The sequence below is a fragment of the Rhamphochromis longiceps genome, linkage group LG10, assembly GCF_057381845.1.
Source record: "Rhamphochromis longiceps isolate RC_006_pf linkage group LG10, R_longiceps_female_GT1.1, whole genome shotgun sequence".
In the NCBI taxonomy this organism is placed as follows: domain Eukaryota; kingdom Metazoa; phylum Chordata; class Actinopteri; order Cichliformes; family Cichlidae; genus Rhamphochromis; species Rhamphochromis longiceps.
In genome coordinates this window covers 35,324,274-35,346,773 of record NC_140566.1, presented here as the reverse complement: position 1 = coordinate 35,346,773, position 22,500 = coordinate 35,324,274, and the positions used below count along the sequence as shown (strand labels likewise).

At 46.0% G+C, this 22,500-nt stretch overlaps 1 protein-coding gene across 1 annotated transcript in view; it reads right to left on the bottom strand.

Annotated features, from left to right (window-relative positions):
• Positions 1-2,958: 2,958 nt before the first annotated feature.
• The window catches only part of LOC146661351 (rap1 GTPase-activating protein 2-like), a 39,483-nt gene continuing 19,941 nt past the window's right edge, over positions 2,959-22,500 (bottom strand). Inside the window, exons 3-24 of the mRNA XM_085419730.1 lie at positions 19,552-19,636; positions 18,443-18,478; positions 15,988-16,020; positions 15,441-15,665; positions 15,263-15,366; positions 12,869-12,947; positions 12,623-12,676; positions 12,460-12,543; positions 11,733-11,833; positions 9,893-10,022; positions 8,215-8,370; positions 7,799-7,867; positions 7,633-7,719; positions 6,971-7,117; positions 6,212-6,316; positions 6,028-6,119; positions 5,713-5,817; positions 5,528-5,615; positions 5,373-5,430; positions 5,227-5,297; positions 5,019-5,052; positions 2,959-4,809 (exon numbers count right to left, since the gene is read on the bottom strand). Coding sequence (XP_085275856.1) covers positions 5,041-5,052; positions 5,227-5,297; positions 5,373-5,430; positions 5,528-5,615; positions 5,713-5,817; positions 6,028-6,119; positions 6,212-6,316; positions 6,971-7,117; positions 7,633-7,719; positions 7,799-7,867; positions 8,215-8,370; positions 9,893-10,022; positions 11,733-11,833; positions 12,460-12,543; positions 12,623-12,676; positions 12,869-12,947; positions 15,263-15,366; positions 15,441-15,665; positions 15,988-16,020; positions 18,443-18,478; positions 19,552-19,636 — 1,921 coding nt within the window. The 3' untranslated portion in view covers positions 2,959-4,809; positions 5,019-5,040. The remainder of the gene's footprint in view (positions 4,810-5,018; positions 5,053-5,226; positions 5,298-5,372; positions 5,431-5,527; positions 5,616-5,712; positions 5,818-6,027; positions 6,120-6,211; positions 6,317-6,970; positions 7,118-7,632; positions 7,720-7,798; positions 7,868-8,214; positions 8,371-9,892; positions 10,023-11,732; positions 11,834-12,459; positions 12,544-12,622; positions 12,677-12,868; positions 12,948-15,262; positions 15,367-15,440; positions 15,666-15,987; positions 16,021-18,442; positions 18,479-19,551; positions 19,637-22,500) is intronic.

Genomic DNA, 22,500 nt, shown 5'->3' with positions numbered 1-22,500 from the left:
GTAAAACATTATCAGAATTACACTGAATAAAGAAATAAACACAAGGCTGTGACAGAAATAGAAACTAATGAAAACGCAGTATAAAAACATTTATTCATCTCTCAGTTAAACAATAATTTTCTCTCTTATTTATAAAGTTCCATATTTATTTGCTTTAATTGTTTTATAACAGATACTCAGACACACAAATACACAAATAAACACAGAGAAGAACAACTAACAACTAATTATTTGTTAGTTTTTTGTTCTTTCACAAAAGGACAATCAACCTTTTTCAATGCTTTGAACCAGCATCTGGCTCTGAGGCTCCAGCTGTGCATGAACACGACATGCACAGTAGTTTGTAGCTGCAGACAAAAATGACTTCTGCAGCTGAAGCGTGTCTTCAGTAAAAAAATACAAAAGTAAAAACCCACTGAGACGAAAAATAATCCGCTTTAATGTTGGGAGAGAATGACACGACAAAAACAACAATAAACACTGAAAGAAGCTGATTTTTATTTGTGAAATGTTCAGTTTTACAGATTCATGCTTTACATCACACACACACACACACGCACGCACACACACTTTATGACATCAGAAACACATGCAGACATCTTTGTGTTCATGCTGCATCATCGTCCCTCTTTTAAAACAAACCACAGCTTTTATTTTGAAAACCTGAACTCCTGTAGCTGCGCAGCTTCCAGTGGAGTGAGTGACCTCGAGACTCGACGTAATTGGTGCGATTGTCCCTCAGAGAGGGAGCGCAAAGCTTCTTCTTCTCCCTGACCTCCAGCAGCTCCACCTCTGACTCACCTGCAGCACCGCCCACCTGAGCCCCGTCGCTCAGCCGCTGTGTGCCGCAGCAGTCTAAAAAAGGTTCAGGTGGAGCTCACGACGTGACAGTGTGCGTGGAGAACGGCAGCGTCTGTCTGAATCTGAACCCGCAGCCACGTGTTATTATTTGTTATTACAGTTTTTTCTGAATGCTTAAACCCTAACTGTGATTCCTGTAGCACAATCTCTAAAACTATTCAGACTTATAGCAAAACCACTCACTGAGTTTGCAAAACTAAAAGCACAAAAACTGCTTTGCACTCAGTTTGCAATTTTGTAACACACACTTTGCAAAACTGTAGGCACAATTCACTGCACAACACTCAATTACCAAATTTCCAACACACTCCTAGCAAAAGTATACACATGTATGGCTATCATTAACTCTAATTTGCCAACTGTCTGGCACACTTTCACATGTGAAAACTTTCTTAGATAATTCGTTCACTTTGCAATCAGCCTAAGCACTATAATACAGGTAAGCTGTGTGTGCGGAGTACAATGGAGGGAGCAGAAAGAGTGAGAAGTAGAGGAGGCCGAGGAAGAGGACGTGGAGGTGAAGAAGTAGGATGAAGAGGACGACAAGGAGGAGCAAGAGGAAGATGAGGAGGGGGGAGAGGAAGGGTAGGAAGAGTAAGAAATAGAATTGCTGATGACATCAGAGCTACAATAGTGGACCATGTAATCAACCGTGGAATGACCCTGAGGGTAGCTGGCCAACGGGTCCAGCCTAACTCGAGCCGCTACACTGTAGCAAGCACCATAAGGACATCTTGAAATGAGAATCGGTGAGTACAGTCACTTCGCACAAAGATTTGTAGCACTGCCATATGCCAATGAGAAACACACCAATACCATTGATGTAAAAATACTGAAATTGTTACTTTACAGAATTGCTAGATGACCAGATGCTGGGGCAGAGGAAGCATGTTCACTGCAGACCAAGTAACCCATATAGTCATTATGGCGACTGCAAATAATCCTATACTTGGAAATGAACACTTGTGTTTGTTTTGATGTGTTTGAATAAACACCAGTACTTGAAGTTTGGATCCCTCTATGCTTATGGATCTATGACAGAAGTATGAGCTCAAACTGACATAGCCTACCTTGTGCACAGAGAAAGCAAAAGCCAGATGTGTTTTTATTCATACCATCAGTGTGCAGTTGGCGCATTGTGTGCTTACCAGAGGTGGGACCAAGTCATTGTTTTGCAAGTCTCAAGTAAGTCTCAAGTCTTTATCCTCAAGTCTCAAGTCAAGTCTCAAGTAATGTCAGGCAAGTCAGAGTCGAGTCTCAAGTCACTGGTGTAAAAGTCCGAGTCAAGTCACAAGTCTGAAACTTTGAATTTCAAGTCCTTTCGAGTCTTTAAAAAAAACAAACGAAAAAATAATGTTGCAGTTATGCTAAATGTAAATATTAGACCATGTAATTTTTTAATCTGTGTTTTTCTCAACACATGACAAAATAGTGAACGTAGAAAATATACACAAATTGTGAAATTGCACCTCTTTAAAATGCAGCTCAATTAAACTTAGCTCCAAGAATAATTTTCACCGACAGTTCTGAGATAAGCTGCATGTTATTCTTGGATGCGGTTGTAGGACCAGCTTTAAAATCGCATGACAAAAATATCATACATATTAAAAAAAAACTGAATCACCAACGTAGCCTGGAAAACATTTGCTAGTTAGATGAAGTCAGCTATCTCATCGTAGCATATTTATATGCATATTTATAATCATACGGTTCTTGGAGTGAGTGCATACACTCATGAAGTTTAGTAACTTCAGGTCACTGCAACAAGCCCAGGTACAGTTTACCGACGGATGGGTACAGGACCTTGAAATGCACCGTGTAGAAAGTAAAGACCATCGTACGTATCATAAGTTTACCAATCTCACAAATCGTCGTCATAAATACACATTCCTTAACCGTTTATTAATAGGACCTTTGAGCTCAACGGTAATTAATTAGTAGTGGAAATAATTTCTGGTAGCATCACAGAAATGTAGCAGTGACAATAATATTGTATGCTGTAATCGTACTGGACAATTAGTGATACAAAACAACTGTTTTACCCTGTGAATAAAAGTATATGTTTTTGTCAGTGTACCATAATAACAGAAGCGAAACGCAATATTGTGTCAGGACAATTCACTATTTATGCACAATAAACAAAGGAGCATAGCGCGACAATTTCTGTTCAGCGCCAGACTTGCTTGTAACCTATATCACCAATTATGTTATGAAAATGACGTATTAACTACAACAGCAGACTGACCTTTGTGTAAATGCTTGGAGCAGACTAACCTGTGAGCTGGAGGGTTCTGGGACGTTATATTTTGTCTTTGAATGGCTGCAATCCAGGCCATCTGTCGCGTCTTTGTTACTTCGGAAACACGGCTCGAACAATTTCTCTTCAACGACGTAATCCGATAACAACCGATCTCTTTACCCGTCGGCTTCCCGTGGCTGTCATGCGACCGGCTATTGCAGTTAATAATACAACAGCTTCTTGCCATTTTTGTGTTTCTTTTTATCGCTGTGATTTCAATTGAAAGCCTGCGTGCGCTAGTACCTCTTGCCACGAGTTCCCAGAATCCTTTGCGGTTCTACCCGTGAATGACGTCACATTTTCAATCTCTATATAATATGCATGTTAAAGTCTTTTCAAGTAAACCGGTTCAAGTCCAATTCAAGTCCCAGGTCATTGGTGTAAAAGTCCAAGTCAAGTCACAAGTCTTAGAACATTTTTTCAAGTCAAGTCTAAAGTCATAAAATTAATGACTCGAGTCCAAGTCATGTGACTCGAGTCCACACCTCTGGTGCTTAGTAGATGATGGCTTGTGTGTACTGTTTGATACGGAAACACCATTTTTACGAAGGTGTGAAGAGTTAATCCAGCTGTGTTTGCTTTTGCAAGAGAACTAAAATGTTTTGATGATTGGGTGACAGGTTTTCTTATTTGTGTGAAGAGTTTTGCAAAATTAGCCAATAGTTACAAAAAATGTGCTTAAGCAATCAGAAAAAACTGTAATAAGAATAAATCCCACAGACGCGCAGATCGAGCAGCTCCTCCTCCCCGTTCACGCGGTGGGCGTTCGTAACAAACGTAACATTTCTAATTACGAGCTTTACCGCAGTTTTTCTGTACTTGGATCTTTATGATGTCACACAGCGTCTGTGTTGAGAAACCATCAGAGTCACAAACTTTAGGGTGATAAAGGCCTCGCGTCCACCGCAGGAGCTCTCCTCCAGGACCAGGCACCTTCGGGGGACCAGCACGCGCCGGTTGACAAAAAGACTAAACGGCACTGAGGACCAATCATCTCACAGGGAGACAGGGGGCGGGGCGTTACAGTTCTTGTGGTTGCCGCTGATACGAGTGAATCCCCAAACTTTGAGCTCCCGTGGTGTTTTTGTTTTTCTTGTTTTGGTTGAAATACTTGGAGAGAGGACGTCTCCCAGCTGGACGCGAGCACCTCAGCGGTGTTTGGGGAGAGGGGCATCAACCGCTGCCCCTCAGGGAAGCTTAGCTGCGGGTCCTGGTCCTTTGGGTGGAATCTCAGCCCCTCTCTGCAGCGCCCCCTGGTGTTTGGAGCTACTCATCATCAGTTTGTTTCCACGTAAACCAAACTGCTCATTAAAGTAAAGTTTTAAGAGCTGCTGCTGTTTCTGTGATAAATAAAGTTTCTACAGCTACATCTTACACTGAATGAAGCGCAAAACAGGAAGAGCTCTGCGTCGAGTTTGACCGTAGAACGGTTTAAAAAGGAGTTCAGTGTCCTGCGCACACATACGTTTATGTTCAGAAATGATTTTATGGTTTGTGCAGAAGATGAGAAGAAAAAAAACAGAAACAGGAGAGCTGCACTCGGGGTCCTCACAAAGACAGAAAGACAAGTATGTGTGTGTGGTGGTCCATCAGGAGACCCTCCTCCTCCTCCTCCTTCTGCTGTCTGTTTGAAGCTTCAGGCTTTTATTCTGGAAAGCAGCGAGAGAAAGAGGAGAACACATCACCGCCCAGAAAGTGTGAACATGAGCCAACAAAGACAGGAAGTAAAACATAGGATGCCACAGGAAGAACTAACTTTCAAAATAAAGCAGGAAGTAGACTCAGAAGCAGAACAGAGTGACAGAAGCAGCACTTTGAAAAATGGGATTGAAAAGCAGACTTCTGGGAAAGCACACACCTGTCAGCGCCGTCCTGTCAGCTCAGTGTCCCTGCTGCAGACGGAAGGAAGGTTTCACACTCAGTAATCAGATTACACAGAACATACTTGAAAAATCACACTGAACAAAAATTAAAAACAGCAGTGACGTCCTGAGAGTCGTGCAGCCCAATCAGCTGCATATCCAGGTAAACAGCGAGCGTGCTGATTGGCTGTCACACAGACTTACTGCGGCGGAGTGGCTCAGCTTGTCGAAGCGAAACTTCAGGTTGGATCTGGGCGAGTTCTTGTTTCTCAGCTCTGAGAGAGGAGAGAGCAAACGAGACGTGAGAACGGCTCCAGAACAGAAACGCTGGCGGTGAGCGGGCGTCGCACCTGTGGGGCTGCGGCACACGATGACCGGAGCTGAACTCTGACCTTCTACCGTCGCAGCCTGGACACGCACAGACACAGAGAGGACGCAGTGATGAGGGTCTGCGTTACAATGCAATAACACTGAGCTGAATGTAGCGCTGAGCGTGTTTTCTCACCAGGTGTGTGTCGTCAGCTGGGATGCTGAAGCTGCAGGTGCTGGATGTCGACCTGGAAATCTTACTGCTCTCCTTCTTCGTGTGAATCCTGCCCGTGAAAGTGAAAAAGTGATGACGTTTTTTGTTTCGCAGTGAAAACTGAAACATCTGCTTCTTTCACTTGCTGCTGCTTCTGCTGCACACACCTGTCCCGCTGCCCTGCCTCTGGAGAGCTAGGATTGGACGGCAGCTCTGGCCTCACCTCCAGCATCGGGTTGCAGCCGTCGAAGCTCCTCTGCTCACCGAGGAGGCTGAGGAGGCGTATCAGAGACAGGAGGAGGCGGGGTTAATGTCCTGGAGGCAGGTTAAAGCTGTTAGCTCAGCAATACACAGCACACCTGTCGAGACCAGCTCTCCTGAAGGTGCACCCCCACCTGTGCAGCCGTGCTGACATGCACACTGGTGGGTTTGAACTTTACTGTCCAGGTAAACAAACTGAGAGGCACGTTGGGCAGCGTTACCTCCTCTGGCTGTGCTTCTCTGTTTGGCTGTCGACGCTCAGCAGGCGAGGAAAAAGTCCCGAGCGCCGCTTCACGGGAGACTTGACGTTACACTGCCAACGCAAAGAGTCCAGGTGTCAACGGGGGCCGCTCACAGACGAGCGGGGTTCAACCTGCTCCTTCAGTTATCTGCAGAACGACTCACCTCCACGTTCAGGTGTGCCAGACCCCCCCCACTCAAACTGGTGGGCAGTCCAACCCCGCCCCTCGACATGGTCTCCATGGAGACGCTCCTCCCTCGCATCGCCCTCTGAAATGGAAAAAGATTTGGCTTCTTCCTGCCCTTGCCTTTCAGAATAAAAGCTGTAGCTATCTCCACAGTGTGACTGTGACTCTAATACAGAAAGCAGCTGTTTGCAACTTCAACAAAACCTTATCTCTGCTTTTACTGGCTATGAAATTCATGTTTTTCCTAATAAATATTTCTTTGTTGTTGTAAAAATGATTTTCTTACTAATTAAACATAATGTTGTGGATAAAGACTGCACGGCTTTAACTTCACTATCACTGAAAGTTGGATGGAAAAATGCACAAGTTCCATAAAGTAAATAAAAAAGAAATAAATTTACTTCATAATTCATTGATGAGGGAAAATATAACATGCTCTATATAACATGTCTATTACTGTGTCAAACACATTTACGTGGACCAAAAACTGGGAAATAAAACTGTAATAGTGACAGATCACGTGCTGAGGTAAGAGTCCGGCGTCACTGACAGTAGCTCCAGTCTAAAACACGCTGCTGACACACTAACATTCACATTACAGCTTTTACTGCTTGTAAAGTGGGACTACTTTCCTCGGTGGAGGTATGTGAGTTGGATTGGTTCTGGAGCATCCCATAAAACCATCATTTCAAAGCACGAGAAGAAGAAGACGACAGGAGGAAAGGTCAACATTCACCTTGATGGACTCCAGCAGTCCTCCGTGGGCCTGTCCGTTCTCCCCTCGGCCCTCCTCCTCCGGCCCTGACGTCAATCCCAGCATGCTCTGGGAGCGTCTCTGCAGCTCGTCGTGGAGGCTGTCCAGGAGGGCGGCGCGGGTTCGCTCCTGACGGAGACGCAAAGAATCATGAAACCCCTCATGTCCTTGCTGTGTTATTTCTCTAAAGTTCAGCAGGTGTCGCAGATCTTCTGCACAGGCGAGCAGCTTTTAGAGTGTCAGGCTTCTCTGCAACATCACTGACTTTATGTTTAATATGAATCATTTTTCTCTACTGTCACTTATAATCGAAACCAAAACAAATCACTCGAGCGTCCATCAAGTACGCTCGCAGTCTGAACAGTGCAGCGAAATGACAGACGCACTGCAGGAGTTTACCTGCAACATAATTATTCCTTTGCTTCCTGTAGAAGCGGACGTGTTTCTCTTTATTCTGCTGGTCCTGCCTTCATGTGTTTGTAGGTTCATATAAATACAAAGAACTAACGCCCGGTAATTAAATACTTCCTGTCACATCATGAGCTCAGTACTGAAATCTGTTACTGTGATTGCATCACTGCGTCTGTCTTATTAGACACACGGTGTGGTTGTGACTCTGGGGGACGGCCTGCAGCTCTTTCTACCTCGAGTCGGGCGAAGCGGTCGCTCTTGTAGCAGGCCAGCTCTGCGTTGATGAGTTTGGTGAGAAGAAACTCTCTGAACTCTGGACCCTGAAGTACAAAACGCAGCAGACTTAACCACAGCTCTCAGATCAGCCTCACGTTCCTATGAAACGTCCGACAGCCTCACCTTTTTAAAGACAGGGGCGGGGAGGGGCGGGCCAAAGGGCGGGACGTCCTCTCGCGCTGTGACGGAAACCTGTCAGTCAGAACAGCTGTTGTAACTGGTGGAGTGAAACAGGCAGATCTGTGTCTGATCCCCACCCACGCAAACCCACCCAGCTATGAGCAATAATAGAGACGCTTCCTCTCCTCAGTAAGAGAAGGAGGAGCCTCTGGTGTGAGGCTTCATCTCCGTTGTTGTCATGTTTCAGAGGCTGATAGAGAGATCTTCAGCCACCACGAGGATTTGGGTTTGTTTCTGTGAATTCAGATTAAAGCTCGTCTTTGATTCCCAGATTAAACTGCCATGCCATGAACCTCACAGACGACAGAGTCAAATCTATAAAAAACCTCCATCATGGAGAAAAGGAAGCCGGCGTGTACCTTGTAGGAGGTGGTCTCAGAGCACGGCTCCTCCGCCTGCACCACGATGAAGGCGTGGAGGAAGTTGGAGGCGATCATGTCGGGGACGAAAGGGGTGGCCTCTTCTTGAAAAACCAGCGCCACGATGTCATTTCCGATGTGCCGTTTCCTCTGCAGCTGAAGGACAGAGTGATGCTGTTACGTGCAGTCGTGACGGCTCATAAAGTTTATGAAGCACAGCAACAACTTCAAAGTGCTTCTGTCACACTGTTACAAGACAAACTGTCAGTCAGTGAACAACAGTCTGACTGAACACGCTGTGTTTGGATGCAAGCAGGTGCAAACACTGAAGCATCAACAGCTGCAGTTCCTCTGACGTCCAGCAGAGGCTCTCGCAGTGAGTCGCTCACATGTTCAAACTTTACAGCAGCAACAAACACGTTTACAGGCTGATACTAAATAAATAAATAAAACCATTTTTGGTTCTAGATCATGTCCCCTGTAGCTGCTAGCTTCACCTGTTTGTGCTGTTGGTGTAGACCAGTGTTGGTCAAGTTACTTGAAAAAAGTAATCAGTAACTAATTACTGATTACTTCCCCAAAAAAGTAATCCAGTTACTTTACTGATTACTTATTTTCAAAAGTAATTAATTACTTAGTTACTTAGTTACTTAGTTACTTTTTAAAAACACTATTTACAACCTGAAGAGGTGATAAAGCGATAGATCTTTTTAAAACTTGTTTTATTAGTTTTAATCTTTTAACTTTATGCATCAAGCAAAGATTTAATTATCTGCAACATTCTCTGACTGGAAGAAATTAGTTTAACATTTAAACCTATTTCCTGCACATTCCAGCACATAAAATAAAATATTTTTTGTGTTTACACTCAGTCTTTCAAATAGATGCAAGTAAAACACAGCAGAAAATAAATAAAGTCAAAGACTCAGCGGTCCTGTTGCTCTATTTTCACCTGTAAAGCAGGAGTGGGGCAGGCGGAGGTTTACCCTGGTGCAGATGTGCAGCGGTCAGTGGAAGAATCCGCGAGTTTCTCTGTGAGTTTCCCATTACGTCGTAGCTACTCGGTGCTTGTTTGGAAGTTTAGGGGTTTTTTTGCTGTAAAAAGAAGTTTTCTTCCCACGCACAGCGGACACTAATGTTTTTGTCACTTTTTATGGAATCAAACTCAAAGTAAGGTCAGTACTTCCACGCTTTAAACGCTGCACGCTCATACTCTCTCTGCACTCGATATATGATCCATTGTTGATCTGCACACAGCTGTTGTCACGAACGGCGCACTCGCTTACGTCACTGTCGTGAGACATTCTCGCAAAAAAAATCACGGTTTTAGTAACGCAGTAACGCAGCGTTCCTACGGGAAAGTAACGGTAATCTAATTACCGCTTTTGCAATAGTAATCCCTTACTTTACTCGTTACTTGAAAAAAGTAATCAGATTACAGTAACGCGTTACAAGTAACGCGTTACTGCCCATCTCTGGTGTAGACTGAGATGCTGTGATTGTGCAGACACAGGGTCACGTGATGACGAGCATCCCTTCCTGCTGCAGGCGTCTGCTTCACACGGAGCCAGCCTGCCAAACCGTCTGCTGCTGCTGCTGAGTCGCAGCCCGTCCTCCTGTTTCACGCTGACTCATTCTGTGTTTTGTTTCTCTGTCACGCCATCTTCATGCCGCCTACCTGCTGGGCGTCTCCCTCGGTGAAGGGCAGTTTGGTGGACACGTGGAACATGATCTCCTGCTGCCGGTGGACCGTGTAGATGGACTGAGACCCCGTCTGACCGTGAGACACATCCAGACCCCCCCGAAACCTGCACAGAGGAAAAGGGCACCACTCAGTCTGCAGGTGACCTGCTCTGAGGTTAACGAAAGCTATTTAGAGTTTGGAGTAAATAAATGCGATTCAGAGTGAATCAGCCATTTGTGCTCATGGAGGAGCTGGCTTCCCTCCTGATTTATTTTGGTTTGTGTGCTGATTGTTCTTTAAGAAGCTTAATCTCTGTGTGTGATGGAGCAAAGCTGGAAACACGTAACACGCAGAATGAAACAGGCGTTTAACTGAACCTTAATCTAAACAGGTCCAGTAACAAACACTCAGGGCCAGTAAATGTTTTGTTTCACTGCAGACAAACAATGAAATGTCAACACACACTGTTTAATGTGATGTCTTTGTTGTGTGTGTAAATTGGGGGGGTCCTATTCCTCTGCGGGGCAACCTGCATATGGCCAATAAAGCATTCATTCAATTCAATTCAATTCAATTCAATTCAATTAATATTCTGAGTAATAAATAAACTTTGAGTCTCGGGCTGTCTCAGGTTATTTTTTATGGGTCACTGATTACAGACCGTTTTCATTGCTCTGTGTGTTTGATTTGTCCGTCAGTCCGTGCTGGACTAAACTGTGGCACAGCTACAAAATTTACTCCGAGAGATCCGAGAAAATCCCATGGTTGTCTAATAAGGCTGCCACGATTAGTCGACTAGTCACGATTACGTCGACTATCAAAATCGTCGACGACTGATTTAATAGTCGACGCGTCGTTTGAAGCTTTGTAAGATCACAAAAGACGCAGGAATAATAGCAGGATTTAAGAGTGTAATAACGGACTGAAACAGAAGATGGCAGCACTGCGTGTACAAGGATGCCAGCTGCCGTTAAACCCAGAAGAAGAAGAAGCTGTGTCCCAGAATTCATAGCGCGGCCCAGCTCAGCTTCCAACAATGGTGGCAGCTAGTTAGTTTTAATATTACTCTTATTATTCTTTCTGGGTCACAAAATAAACGTTTAACATATTTTCAGGCGAGAATGTAGCTGTGTAAACCTCAAATATCTGCTCAGTTTATCAAGACACCGCATATTTTCAAAAGCGCTCCGACGTTTTCGGAGACGTCTGTTACCCACTAGCTCGATAGCTAGCCGGGGGCTAGGCTCACTAGCGCCGTGAGAACACCGGACTCCCGGCAAATCGTTTTCAAACCCACCGCCGTCTTTCACTACTCAGGTTAAACATGATATATGAGTCACTTAGATAACTTAAAAATGTTGTTGTTTGGCTTTTTGTAGTATTTTATTTGTTCCTGAGTAAATCAGTTTGTCTGAGATTAAAGTTATAGTTTTTACACAGCTGAATAAACGTCAAGCAGACAGCTGATTATCAGAAGTGTGAGATGCTCCAGAATTTACTCCGGTGTCCTGTTATATTTTAGATAGAAGGAGTTTATTAAACTTCACCGAAACAATCTGCAAATGTCATTAACATTTAATAAACTATCATCTTGTCTTTATTTTTAGTTAGCACCTGAAACACTTAAAGCTGTAAGCTAATGATAGTTATATAAGAGCAGATGCTGCTGGTGCAATAAGCTGTATGGATGATGATCTGATTAGTCGACTATCAAAATAATCGTTTGTGGCAGCCCTAGTTGCTACTAAAGGATCTGCTTTGGTATCAACTGACATGTTACTGATAGAAATAACTGATTAAACGTGATGATTTGCAGTTTTGTCTCGTCTCTCACCCTTTGAAGTCCTGCAGATCCACTGTGTCTCCCAGCAGCTGCAGGAACTCTGTGAAAGCCGGCGTTTCCTCGTTGTTCCTGAACAGCTCCTCCTCAGACACCTGAGGGACAGGTGACATGTCAGCTACGACCGATACACTCATCACAGAAGGTGAACTACTCTCAGATGTGAAGTGCTTATTAATGATGCCAAAGAACAAAAGACGGACTACACTGAGATTATTATTTTAAAAATAATGTTGGCTAATGTGTTTTTCATAGTTTGAAAACATTTGCTGAAACAGGTTTTACAGCAGACGAAGTGCTGATATAATCAGCAGGATCAATAACATCAACCAGGCCGTACCAGTGACCCAGCACTCCAAAACAAAATACTGGAACACAATACAAATTCTTTCACAAGGCAACGCTAAGAATGAGCGAACATCTTTATGAGCTTCTTGGGTTGGTCTGCAGTGTCCTCTGGAGTGCTTACAGCTTATATATATTTGGTCATACCATGTAAAATCACCCAGGACCTCTAAATCAGCTCATTTCGTCCATACGATAGTTGCAGCGTATTTAGTAAAACCCGTGGAAAACAGTAACAGCTAATGGAGTGCACTGATCACTAACATCAACAAACCTACGTGCTTCGGTTAGAAATCAGTCCACTAGTGGGAATAAAGAAGGAAGATGGAAACAAAAACACCGAGTGGACACAAAGCGTGAGCAGGTGGTGAGGTACCTGACCAAATCTCTGGTAAATGACTCCAAACTTGTAGGTGTTGTTCACCTCATGCTCATCATAGTTCACTATTAGCTGAGATGCCTGCAGACAAAGACAGACGTGCATCATCTCCTCTGACACGGAACAGAAACCCAGGTGTGCTGACGGTGTGGGAGCCTACCTTTGGGTACAGGACGGGACTGAACCGTAGACCTGCCGCTTCGTCGCACAGCAGCTTCGCAATGACAAACATCGAGGTTACAGTTAGAACGACGCTGAGCCTTCAAAAGTCTCAGCCTCTACCAAAGTGGGTGAGTTCAACCATAGAGGACATCATGGACCCACTTGGGCTCGAACTCGGTACAGCATGTAAAGCAGCTGTGATGACCGCTACACTATGGAACCAGTCTGAGATGCTGGTGCTTACCTTGGCCAGCTCTGGTACACTTGGGATGTCCGGCAGCTCTGCCAGAGATAATCTGTGGTAGACGCTTTTCACCCGAGATCTAATGAAACAGGAGAGACGCACCAGAAACCAAAACTTAACTCCAAGAATAAGTAACTAAATACTAGTTCTGTCCTCACACTGACTCATTGACAGTTTGTGACACAGACTTGTGTGAACACAGGCACTCGAAACCACAAAACACAAATATTTGCTCACAAGAAAACGTGAGGAGGAGCAGTCCGATCCACAGCTGGAATAATCTCTCAGGCTCAACTGAGTCACACCTGGACACCAGGTAGCGATAAAGGTTTGACCCACGTGTGGATCACATCTGCAGTTTTCTTTGGACCATAATCGGCCTTGACCGAGGGAGATGACTCAAGTCTTGCTCCCTCTACTCAGCCAGAGCTCCACCACATCTGGGCCAGATGTCAGGTGTATCGTAATATCTGGATAACACCTGGCCTACCGAACACCTGCCATGAGCCGACTCAAGTAGGGCGAGATATTTGTAGTAGCTTACATGAGCCATCAGTGCCAAAAGTCGAGATCCTGACATGTTTATGAGCCCCACCCTATCACCTGCCTCCTGTGTGACCTTAATGACCCAAAGAGCTTCCTTTGACTCGAGCACTTTAGATCTTAGAGAGCAGTCCTGAAGACTCAAGAGGAGAGGTGGCTGACTTTGTGAAGGGTGCATTAACAAAGAACTATTTCAACGTGAAATCTTAATTAAATTGAACTCGAGGTGGTTGGCCATCGGTCCCAGCTGCCTGCTCATACAGACTTCAGTCGGCTGCTGTTCTTCTTCGGGTACACTACCCGTGTGGAGCAGATCTTCTATAAATTGACCACACTGGTCAATTTATAGAAGATCTGCTCCACACGGGATCTGACTCATCTGAGAGCAGCAGCCTTGTAGGTGGACTGAGTCAAACTCTGGTTTTAGAACCTGATTATTTTAGCTCACACTGAGCTCATTTGGGCTTTTATCAGCTCATGTTCATCATCAGAGAGCTTAAACTCAGAGGACAGAGCTGTTTGGGGTAAACACACCGGTCATGGCCGCCATGATGATCTCTGTTCCCTTTTCATTTTGTCTGTGTGAGATTATTTCCTGTTTAATTTTGAAGGTTCCTTTCATTTGTTCTTTTCCCATCCACCATGGACTCAAACATTGATTGTGACGGCTGGCTCTTGGCGAAGGCGGTCGTACTTTTCTCCTCTCCTCCTCTCCCTTATCTTCCCTGCTTAGCCTCTATGTCCTTGTCTTGTCTCGTTTGTATTACTTTCCCTGAACACTCTCTCACAGTCTGTTTCTAAAACCTAAAGAGAATTATGGATTTGATCAACTGGTCTCTGAATGCTATTGACACCCTTTTCTCAACGAGAAGTCTGGGCTCGGGTGAGCCTGAGTGCCCTGGAGGGACTTTCCCTGCCGGATACACGATGGACGGGTGGCAGAGGATCGTGTGCCTGGCGGGACTGTGGATCGAGGACGCTGAAGATATCTACCTATGAACCATGATAACAGGGTTCTGGCTGATCGGAGCTGGCTTGGCCCTGACTTATCGGAGAATTAAGAAAGCGGAACCGGCTGTTCAAACCCCCCCAAGGCTGCCCGCTGGGATTGAAACGACGGGATGAGGTGCGGCTTCTCAACATGGGCTCACTGAGTGCAGCATGGTTAAGACCTTGGAGAAGCTTACGGCTGCCGTCAACACTCAGAATAAGACCTCTGAGAGTACATTGAATCACATCTTGGAGCAGCTCACTGCGGTCGTGAGTTCTCAGAATCGGCTCTTTGAGCACAAGACTGACAACATCACGGAGCGTAAGTTTGATAACATCATGGAGAAGCTCGCGGCTCTCCAACGGGAGATTGAGAGACCAGTGTTGGACTGTTAGAACTGCTTTGAAATTCTCATGAGTTGTTCGCACTAAAGTAAAAACCACCATCATAATGCGGCTATCCCTTCGGCGCCAGCTGTGGGCTCAAGGCTGGAGCCGAAAAACAACACCCTGATAACGACTGTGTTGAGTCTGTTCTTCCCATTCCATGCAAGGCCACCTGGGTTGGCTGGAAGACTGTTTACTTAGCCTGGCAGGGTGAAGGACACTGTCTCAGCTGAACTCTGGACACGCACACACACAGACACTGATAAGCACTCATCCCTCCTCCCTTTCCAAACGCCTTCGATGCTTGTTCCCTCCTGGAGGACACGGCGGGTCTGGGCCCAGACCCATTTCACTGCAGGGCAACTTGCATGTGATGAATAAAGTTCTGATTGATTGAACATTAGAAAGAAAGCAGGGTTTCCCATCTTTTCTTTACAGTCTGTAGTCCCTTGCCATGAAAGCCTGTCATGTTACCTGATGATGACGAGGAGGTGCTCGTGCTCCTTCTCCTGCTCGTGTCTCACAGACAGCAGCAGGTTTCCCACGCTGCTCGATGAGCACGAGAAGTTTAAATGCTCCTGACAACAAAAGAGAAGGACGTCAACCAATCAGGTGACAGCAAAGGATGAAGATGGATTTAATCAAACCTCACCCTGCCCAAGAAGTGCTTCCTGTACGCCCGAGCAGCCTCGTTGATCTCCTCCAGATGGTACCCATAATCCCCTGGGGCGGTCTCTTCCTCTTGTCTTCCTTCCTCCTCCACCTCCTCCTTCCCCCTGCTGGCTGCAGAGGGAGGAGGAGCATCAGGATCCTCGATCCAGTAGCCTCCAAACTCAGGTAGGATCACCTGAGGGTACGGCCCCCCCCTCTCCAACACCTGCAACACACATTCAGACAGGTGTGAAACAAAAGCACACACCTCACCCCTCAGCAGGCTTCCTGCAGCCGGCAAATCAGAGGAAAGTGAGAGTTTGAGTCATATGGAGGCGGTCCAGTGGAGAATCTAGTCCCCCCCCCCCCCCCCCCCCAAGATTGTTAGCTGCTGTCAGTATGAACAAAATGACTATAATAAAACTTTCCTCTCCTCTTATTGGCTGACGCACCCCTGATCTGACTTCCTGTTACGCCTCCTTTTTGAAAAAAACAATTAGCAGTAATGTTCAGCTTTGTGTTTTGAGCTGTGTTAACATCGGTCTCACCTCCTCGATCCTCGGATAAGGAATGTAGTCGTCCTGAAACAGAAAGACGGAGACGTCAAACATGTGTTGGACACACGAGGAATCAAAGCTGTCCTTTCATCACTGACTGACTTTACTTATGTAAATGTGCTGTTTTTATGTTTGAAGTCATGAACATAAAAAATATCCATGAGATGGACTTACAGTGAAAAAGCTTAAACATGAACACAGATGCATGAAGTGGAATGATGCAGACATGCAGGCGACCACAGGAGGGATGACGCTGAGCAGGACGTTTATTCAAAACAATCACTGAGACACAACGAGGAGCTCACAGCCTCAGCGTTCACCGCGGTCGACCACAGCCGCCATCACTGCACCCGGCTAGCTTTTGTTTTGTGCTGCCACTCCAGGAAACAAACCCGAGTGCAGCTAAGATAAACTCGTCAGCGTGTTTGTCACATGGTCCTCCTGCGTGTAACGCAGACGTGATCATCATCACACTGTAGAACCACCACAGCTAGCTGCTAGCATTAGCACTCCGCCCTTATTCCAACATGTGAAAACCACGCTGATCACGTCCATCTTTTATATACAGTCTGTAACAATCACAGTGGTCATTTCCATCTTTTAAGTACAGTTTGTTCTCAGCTGAGTCGGGTGATGAAACTTCGATCAGGCTCTCACACCTGCTGAAGGTTGGACTTCCCCAGGTTATCTTTATGAGCATGAATGAAATGAAGCCGTAAAAGTGAGCGCGGGTGGATATGAGGACAAACAGACAGATGGACAGACGTGCCTTCTGTCTCTGAGGGATTGTCTTCATCTCTGCAGCTTCTGGCACCTGCTGCAGCAGAGACGGGGAGAGAGACGTGATGAAGACTGTTTCACCCGAACACGTGAAGCTGTAAAACAGCTCACAGAGGTTCAGTCTGATTCATTAAAATAAGAAACAGCTCGCTAATATGGGAGGAAACAGTGTGTTTACATGGAACTACTTTCAGCTGCGGATTAATGCAGATTTGGTGGATTATATGGGCACTGATGGAGGAACATTTCAGCCACTGGTGGATTTTTAGAGCTTTTGTGAGGCTAACAGGATTAATGTGAAGCTTTGATAAAGACGAGCTTTAACCACACAAACATCAGCTGAAGAGTTTTTCTGACTCTGACAAACAAATTTCACAAAATTAAAGAAAAAGTAAACAAACAAAAAAAAAAGACAAATTTCTTTACTTCACAAAAAATGTTAAAAATTAATTTCTGTTATTTAATAATTAGCAATGGTGTGTTAATGTTTTACATATCAGGACATAATAAAAATCTCTTTGATTATTTATTCAACCAAAACAGAACCAAAGTGAAGAAACACTGAGCTGTTGGGTAAACAGGAGCGTGATCGACTCAGAGGTTTGTAGCTCTGCAGCATTCAGGTGTGTTAACACAACGACACCTTTCACCTGAGGTCCCAACAGCTCCACCTCTATAGGCCTCAGTTAGCAGGTCAAAGGTCAAAGTTTGCAAAGCTACAGCTGATCAAAGACTTCTGGAACAAAGCGAGACCAAAGAGTTTGTTCAAAATCAAAAAACTAACACATGCAGCGGTGATGAACCAAAGTGTTCAGAGTCAGGGTGCGGACGTCTGTCCCACAGCTGGACCAAACTGGGTCATCAGCAGGTCACAGATCCACACACAGCCATGCAGCTCTCTGTGCATGCACAGAGAGCTGTGCATGCACAGAGGTGCATGCACAGCTCTCTGTGCATGCACAGCTCTCTGTGCATGGCTGAATGAAACCTCAACGAGCTGAAGCAATGCTGTGAAGGCGAGTGGCCCACAGATCCTCCACAGTGGGAGACACACAGAAACCCTCGCTGCTGAAGGATTTATTGTGTTTAATAAATAAAGAGAGTGTTACGTGTTGCTGTTGTCTAGTTCAGAATCTGCTGATTCTCCGGTTGTTTTTACTTAAACCCTGCAGCTGTTTGTCATCAGTCACCGGGTGACTTATCTGAGGAAACAAGCAGGAAAAATCCAACTTATTTCCCTGTTCAGGGCTACGATGATGATGTGCGATGAGACGTAGAGGTGCAGGTGTAACAGGAGCACATCCAGAGAGAACAAGAAGCATAAAACAGGATAAAACATATAAAAGAAAGAAAGAAGGGGAAATAACACGCCTTAGATGTGTCGCGTGTCCAGAGATATTACAAAGATCCAAAGTGACGGATGAAACGCCGCAGCGTCGTTGTGTCATGTTTGTACCTGATTTAAAGGCTGAAACCTGGTTTTGTTCTGCTGGAAGCTAAATGAATATTGCATGAAGCCTGTTGTTTGTCGGAGAAGCTGCTCCGGATAAGGAGAGAATTCATTTTGAAGAAAAGTCTTAAAAAACACGCACACACACACACACACACACACACACACACACACACACACACACACGCACACACACACACAGACTCACACTCTTACCTCCATCTTGTCCATCATGTCAAAGAAGTGAGCCGACTGCAGACACACAAACGGGGTCAAAGCTGTTTATTTGTGTCTGTTGGATCATTTACGCTTAAAAGTTCATTTCTGAGGATTTTTCTGGTTTATTTGAACCTGCTGAGGTTCCTGTTCAGCTCCATGTGGTCTGAATGACCTAACAGTTCATAAGTTTGTGGAAATATTGGCTCTGTACACCCCACAGTGGATCCATCCAGGTGTGACTGGCCTTCAGCTTTAATTTGAAGCATTTAATTAAAGTGTTGCATTGGCGGTTGAAGGCAGGCAGGTAAAACATCATCAGAGTGCTGAACTTGTTGCTGTTCACTGAAATTCCTCATATGACCTCCAAAGAGGGTAAAGAGATTAGCTCTTATCTGTCAGCACTCTTCCTGAGGGCTGTGTGTAACACTCCCACAGATGTGTCAGATCCATGCTGATGGAAAACAGCTTCACCCGTCTGACCAGGTCAGGAAGACTCAGGTCAGACAGAAGGTGCAAACCTCTGGTTACACTCAGGAACATCTGCACAGGTCTGAAAGATGAAACCAGGATGAAGCTGGAGCAGACTGATGAGGAGAAAAGATCCCATCATCTGTCTGTCGAGCCTGTACGGCTGCAGAGGGCTGGTGTTCCTGGGTGAAGCGGGCTGTAGCCTCTGCTCCGTCACACGGAGCGTCACAGCGCAGATGGAGGCTGAGAAGCTTCTCAGGAGTTTCTCACCATAAAGAAAAGAGCTGATCTCAGGTCAGCAGCTTTTCTGTGATTAAAGTGAGGCCCACCAACCCTCCAGCACAGCAGCTCTCACTGCCATCTTTAGACCTTTCGCTGCTCATCTCCACCCACTCCACCCTGCCTGCTCTGCCTTCTCTTTGGATGGCTGACCTCATCCACCTTCACTGTGGTGGTGCACAGAGGCAACATTACAAGGACCTGCTGTTGTGGTGAGACGGTGACTCCGTCTGAACAAAAGTTGTTAAAAACATAAATAAACAAAAACAATGTTTCTGATTCCTGCAGCTCATTAAAACTGAAAGCGATGTGAAAGCAAAGTTCATGAAATGTGCAGATGAAAATAAATGGCTTGTTACCTTCATGGTGGGGGGTGCGGTGCGGGGCGGAGAGGGGGGGGCGTCAGCCACAGGAACATTGGAGATGGCGAGGAGCTCCTGTTTGCTGAAACACAGGAAGAAGCACGAGTGAGCCGACCCGGCGGCGCCGTCGTCAGAGCACGCCAGCGTCACAATAAAGTTTCTATTCAAGACAAACGGAGCTGTGATTGGTCCAGCAGCCACACCACCCAACAGGTGAGAGGAAAGGTGAGAAATGTGTTCGCTGTTAGGAAAACCTTCAAGCTTCATCGCGGCGGCAGAAGGCTGAGCGGGAATTCTTTTGCTCTCATCCAAAAGGCTTCTTCAGCTCTAAAAGTCTTAAGCCATCAGTGGGAGCAGGTCACCATGTGATCACTGGTCACACGGGTCACAGTGTGGGTGGGCTTAAATCACCTGGAATGGCCTCAGGGCTTCGTTATTTATATTTATTACTTATAGTTAAAAGTCACTGATGCTCCTGTTTGGTGTCCAGCAGCCTCACCTGTGATCAGTGCTCGCGCAGTGACTGGTGACCTGCTGACCTGTGGACGCTCTCTGGGGTCACCGTTGGTTTATGTAACAAAAACTGTGGTGACGGGGAGCAGTGGGTCAAAAACGCTGAAACGAGTGGCTGGCCCACAGATCAGCAGGAAAGTCCTTACAGAGGTCAAAGGTCAGAGGACCATGTTGTGTTTTTGCAGCCACAGATGGCGCCACCTGGTGATAGAACGCAAACCTCAGGGATTGTTTTTCAAAACAAGAGTGTAAACTCTTTCAGAAACTAATGTAAAATGCTTTTACTTTGAAAAGATTCTTCAGGAATTATGCCGAGCTCTGATTGGTGCCGAGGTCGATGTCTGAGGAAACGTTTTCATTTTCATTTCAGCTGCATTTATTGTTTCACTGTTTGTAAACAGAACAGACGTTTTCCATATTTCTGCACACGCAGCTGCTCGTCTACACAGCCAATCATCACAGCCGTCACCTGTGACTGTGCCGCGCTTATAGGGCGGAGCCTCTGCACAGGTGATCACAGCACAGGTGCGTCATCTATGATGTGACGCGTTACACAAAACACATCTGGACACACTAACATCAACACCCTGGACATGGACACACACACATGCACACACACACACACACACACACACACACACAGACACACACACACAGACACACACACACACACACACACAGACACACACACACAGACACACACACACACACACACACACACACACACACACACACACACACACACACACACACACACACACACACACAGAGGCCCTGGGGTGTAAATAAAAGTGTTAAAGTGAATTCATTGATTATTGTTTCATCACCTCTGAGCAGCACCTGCCATAAAATATACCTGCTGCCCTGTGTGTGTGTGTGTGTGTGTGTGTCTGTGTGTGTCTGTGTGTGTCTGTGTGTGTGTGTGTCTGTGTGTGTGCTGTACTTCATCATTACCATCATCTGTCACAGAGCAGGAGTGTTGAGTGCAAACACAGAGCAGCCTCCACACTGTATTCAGCTGCACCACCCGACCAGGACACCATCAGTTTTCTTCACCTTCAGGCAACGCTGCTTATCTGCTCGCCGTGGTTGCCATGGTTGCATCAGGTGCCCCCATGAAGACCAGTTTGACTTGGTTTAAGCTTTTTGGGGCGCTGCCATCATAGTGCATGCTGGGATTGTTGATCTAAACACAGAGCCTGATGACTCGTCATGTGACAGCATGTGAATCTCGCTGAGTCACCTTCAATCATCTGGACGCTCCGATGACTCATATGAGTTTAAATATCGCCGAGCTCGACTTGAATGTTGATCTGCTCTAATACTCAGGCTCGCAGTACTACTGGGAGATCAATAACCACTAACTGAGACCTTTGACTTAAACAACAGCTCAGGTTTAAATGCTGATACACAAACAGCTGCAGTTCCTCTAACGTCCAGCAGAGGCTCCGGCAGCCCCGTCGTTTGCAGCCTGACATACAAACTGGTTCCTGCAGATCGTTTCCACCTTCCACCTGTTTAAATCGTATTAGGACATAAAGTTTGCATGATTAGGGGCGTGGCCTCTCTGCCTGGCAGGTGGACGGTGACACAGGTGGCTATAGTTGCTTGCTGTTTGCTAGCTTCACCTGACCTGGATCTCTGGGCTGTTTGTGCTACTGGAGCTTTTTTAGTTTCATCATGTGACCAGTAATATGGCCGCTGGGAGGTTACTGTACTAACAGACCCTCCCCGATGCTAAAAGCAAGGCTTCCAGAGCCGGCGGGTGACATCATGGTGAGAGTTTATGCCTCGGAGGTGCTGTTGACTTCCTCCTGAGCCTGTGATCCCCGCTGTGGGGGCTGGATTCAATATCAGACCCACTGTGAGTTTTGCTCCGAGGTGTGGGGACGTCTACTTTCTGGCCTCCGTCCCAGCCCTGTAATAAAACACCAGTGTTTGTGGGTCCTTCTCTCTGCGGCGTCCTGCAGGTATTTCTGGCTCTGAGCTGCGTTTGATCAGCAGGTTGAGTCACCGTGTTTGTTGTTGTCGTGGTGACAGATGGCCGCCGCCCCCCTGAGCCGGTTGGAGGACTGTCTGCCTTTCACCTCACAGATCAGAGTGGGATAGCAAACAGTTTGATTTGGTGTGAGATAAATGTAATTATTGAGGAAGGACTTTTGCTTCTGTGTTCTGTGTGCAGAACATCAGAGAGCTGCTGTCCGTCGGCCCGGCCCAGAGCCGCAGGCGGGCCTGTCGTGTGACACGAAACCAAGCATCAAACCTCCGAGAGGCTGAAGGAGCCGCAGTCTGCTGTGGGTGAATTATCAGAGCACGAAACATCACAACCAGGTAAAGCTGAGAGCTGCTGACAGGCCTCAGCTGGTCACAGTGCAGCGGTGCTGCAGCCTCAACACCAGATTAAGGAGTTTGTTGTTGTGCTTGTAAGAAAAA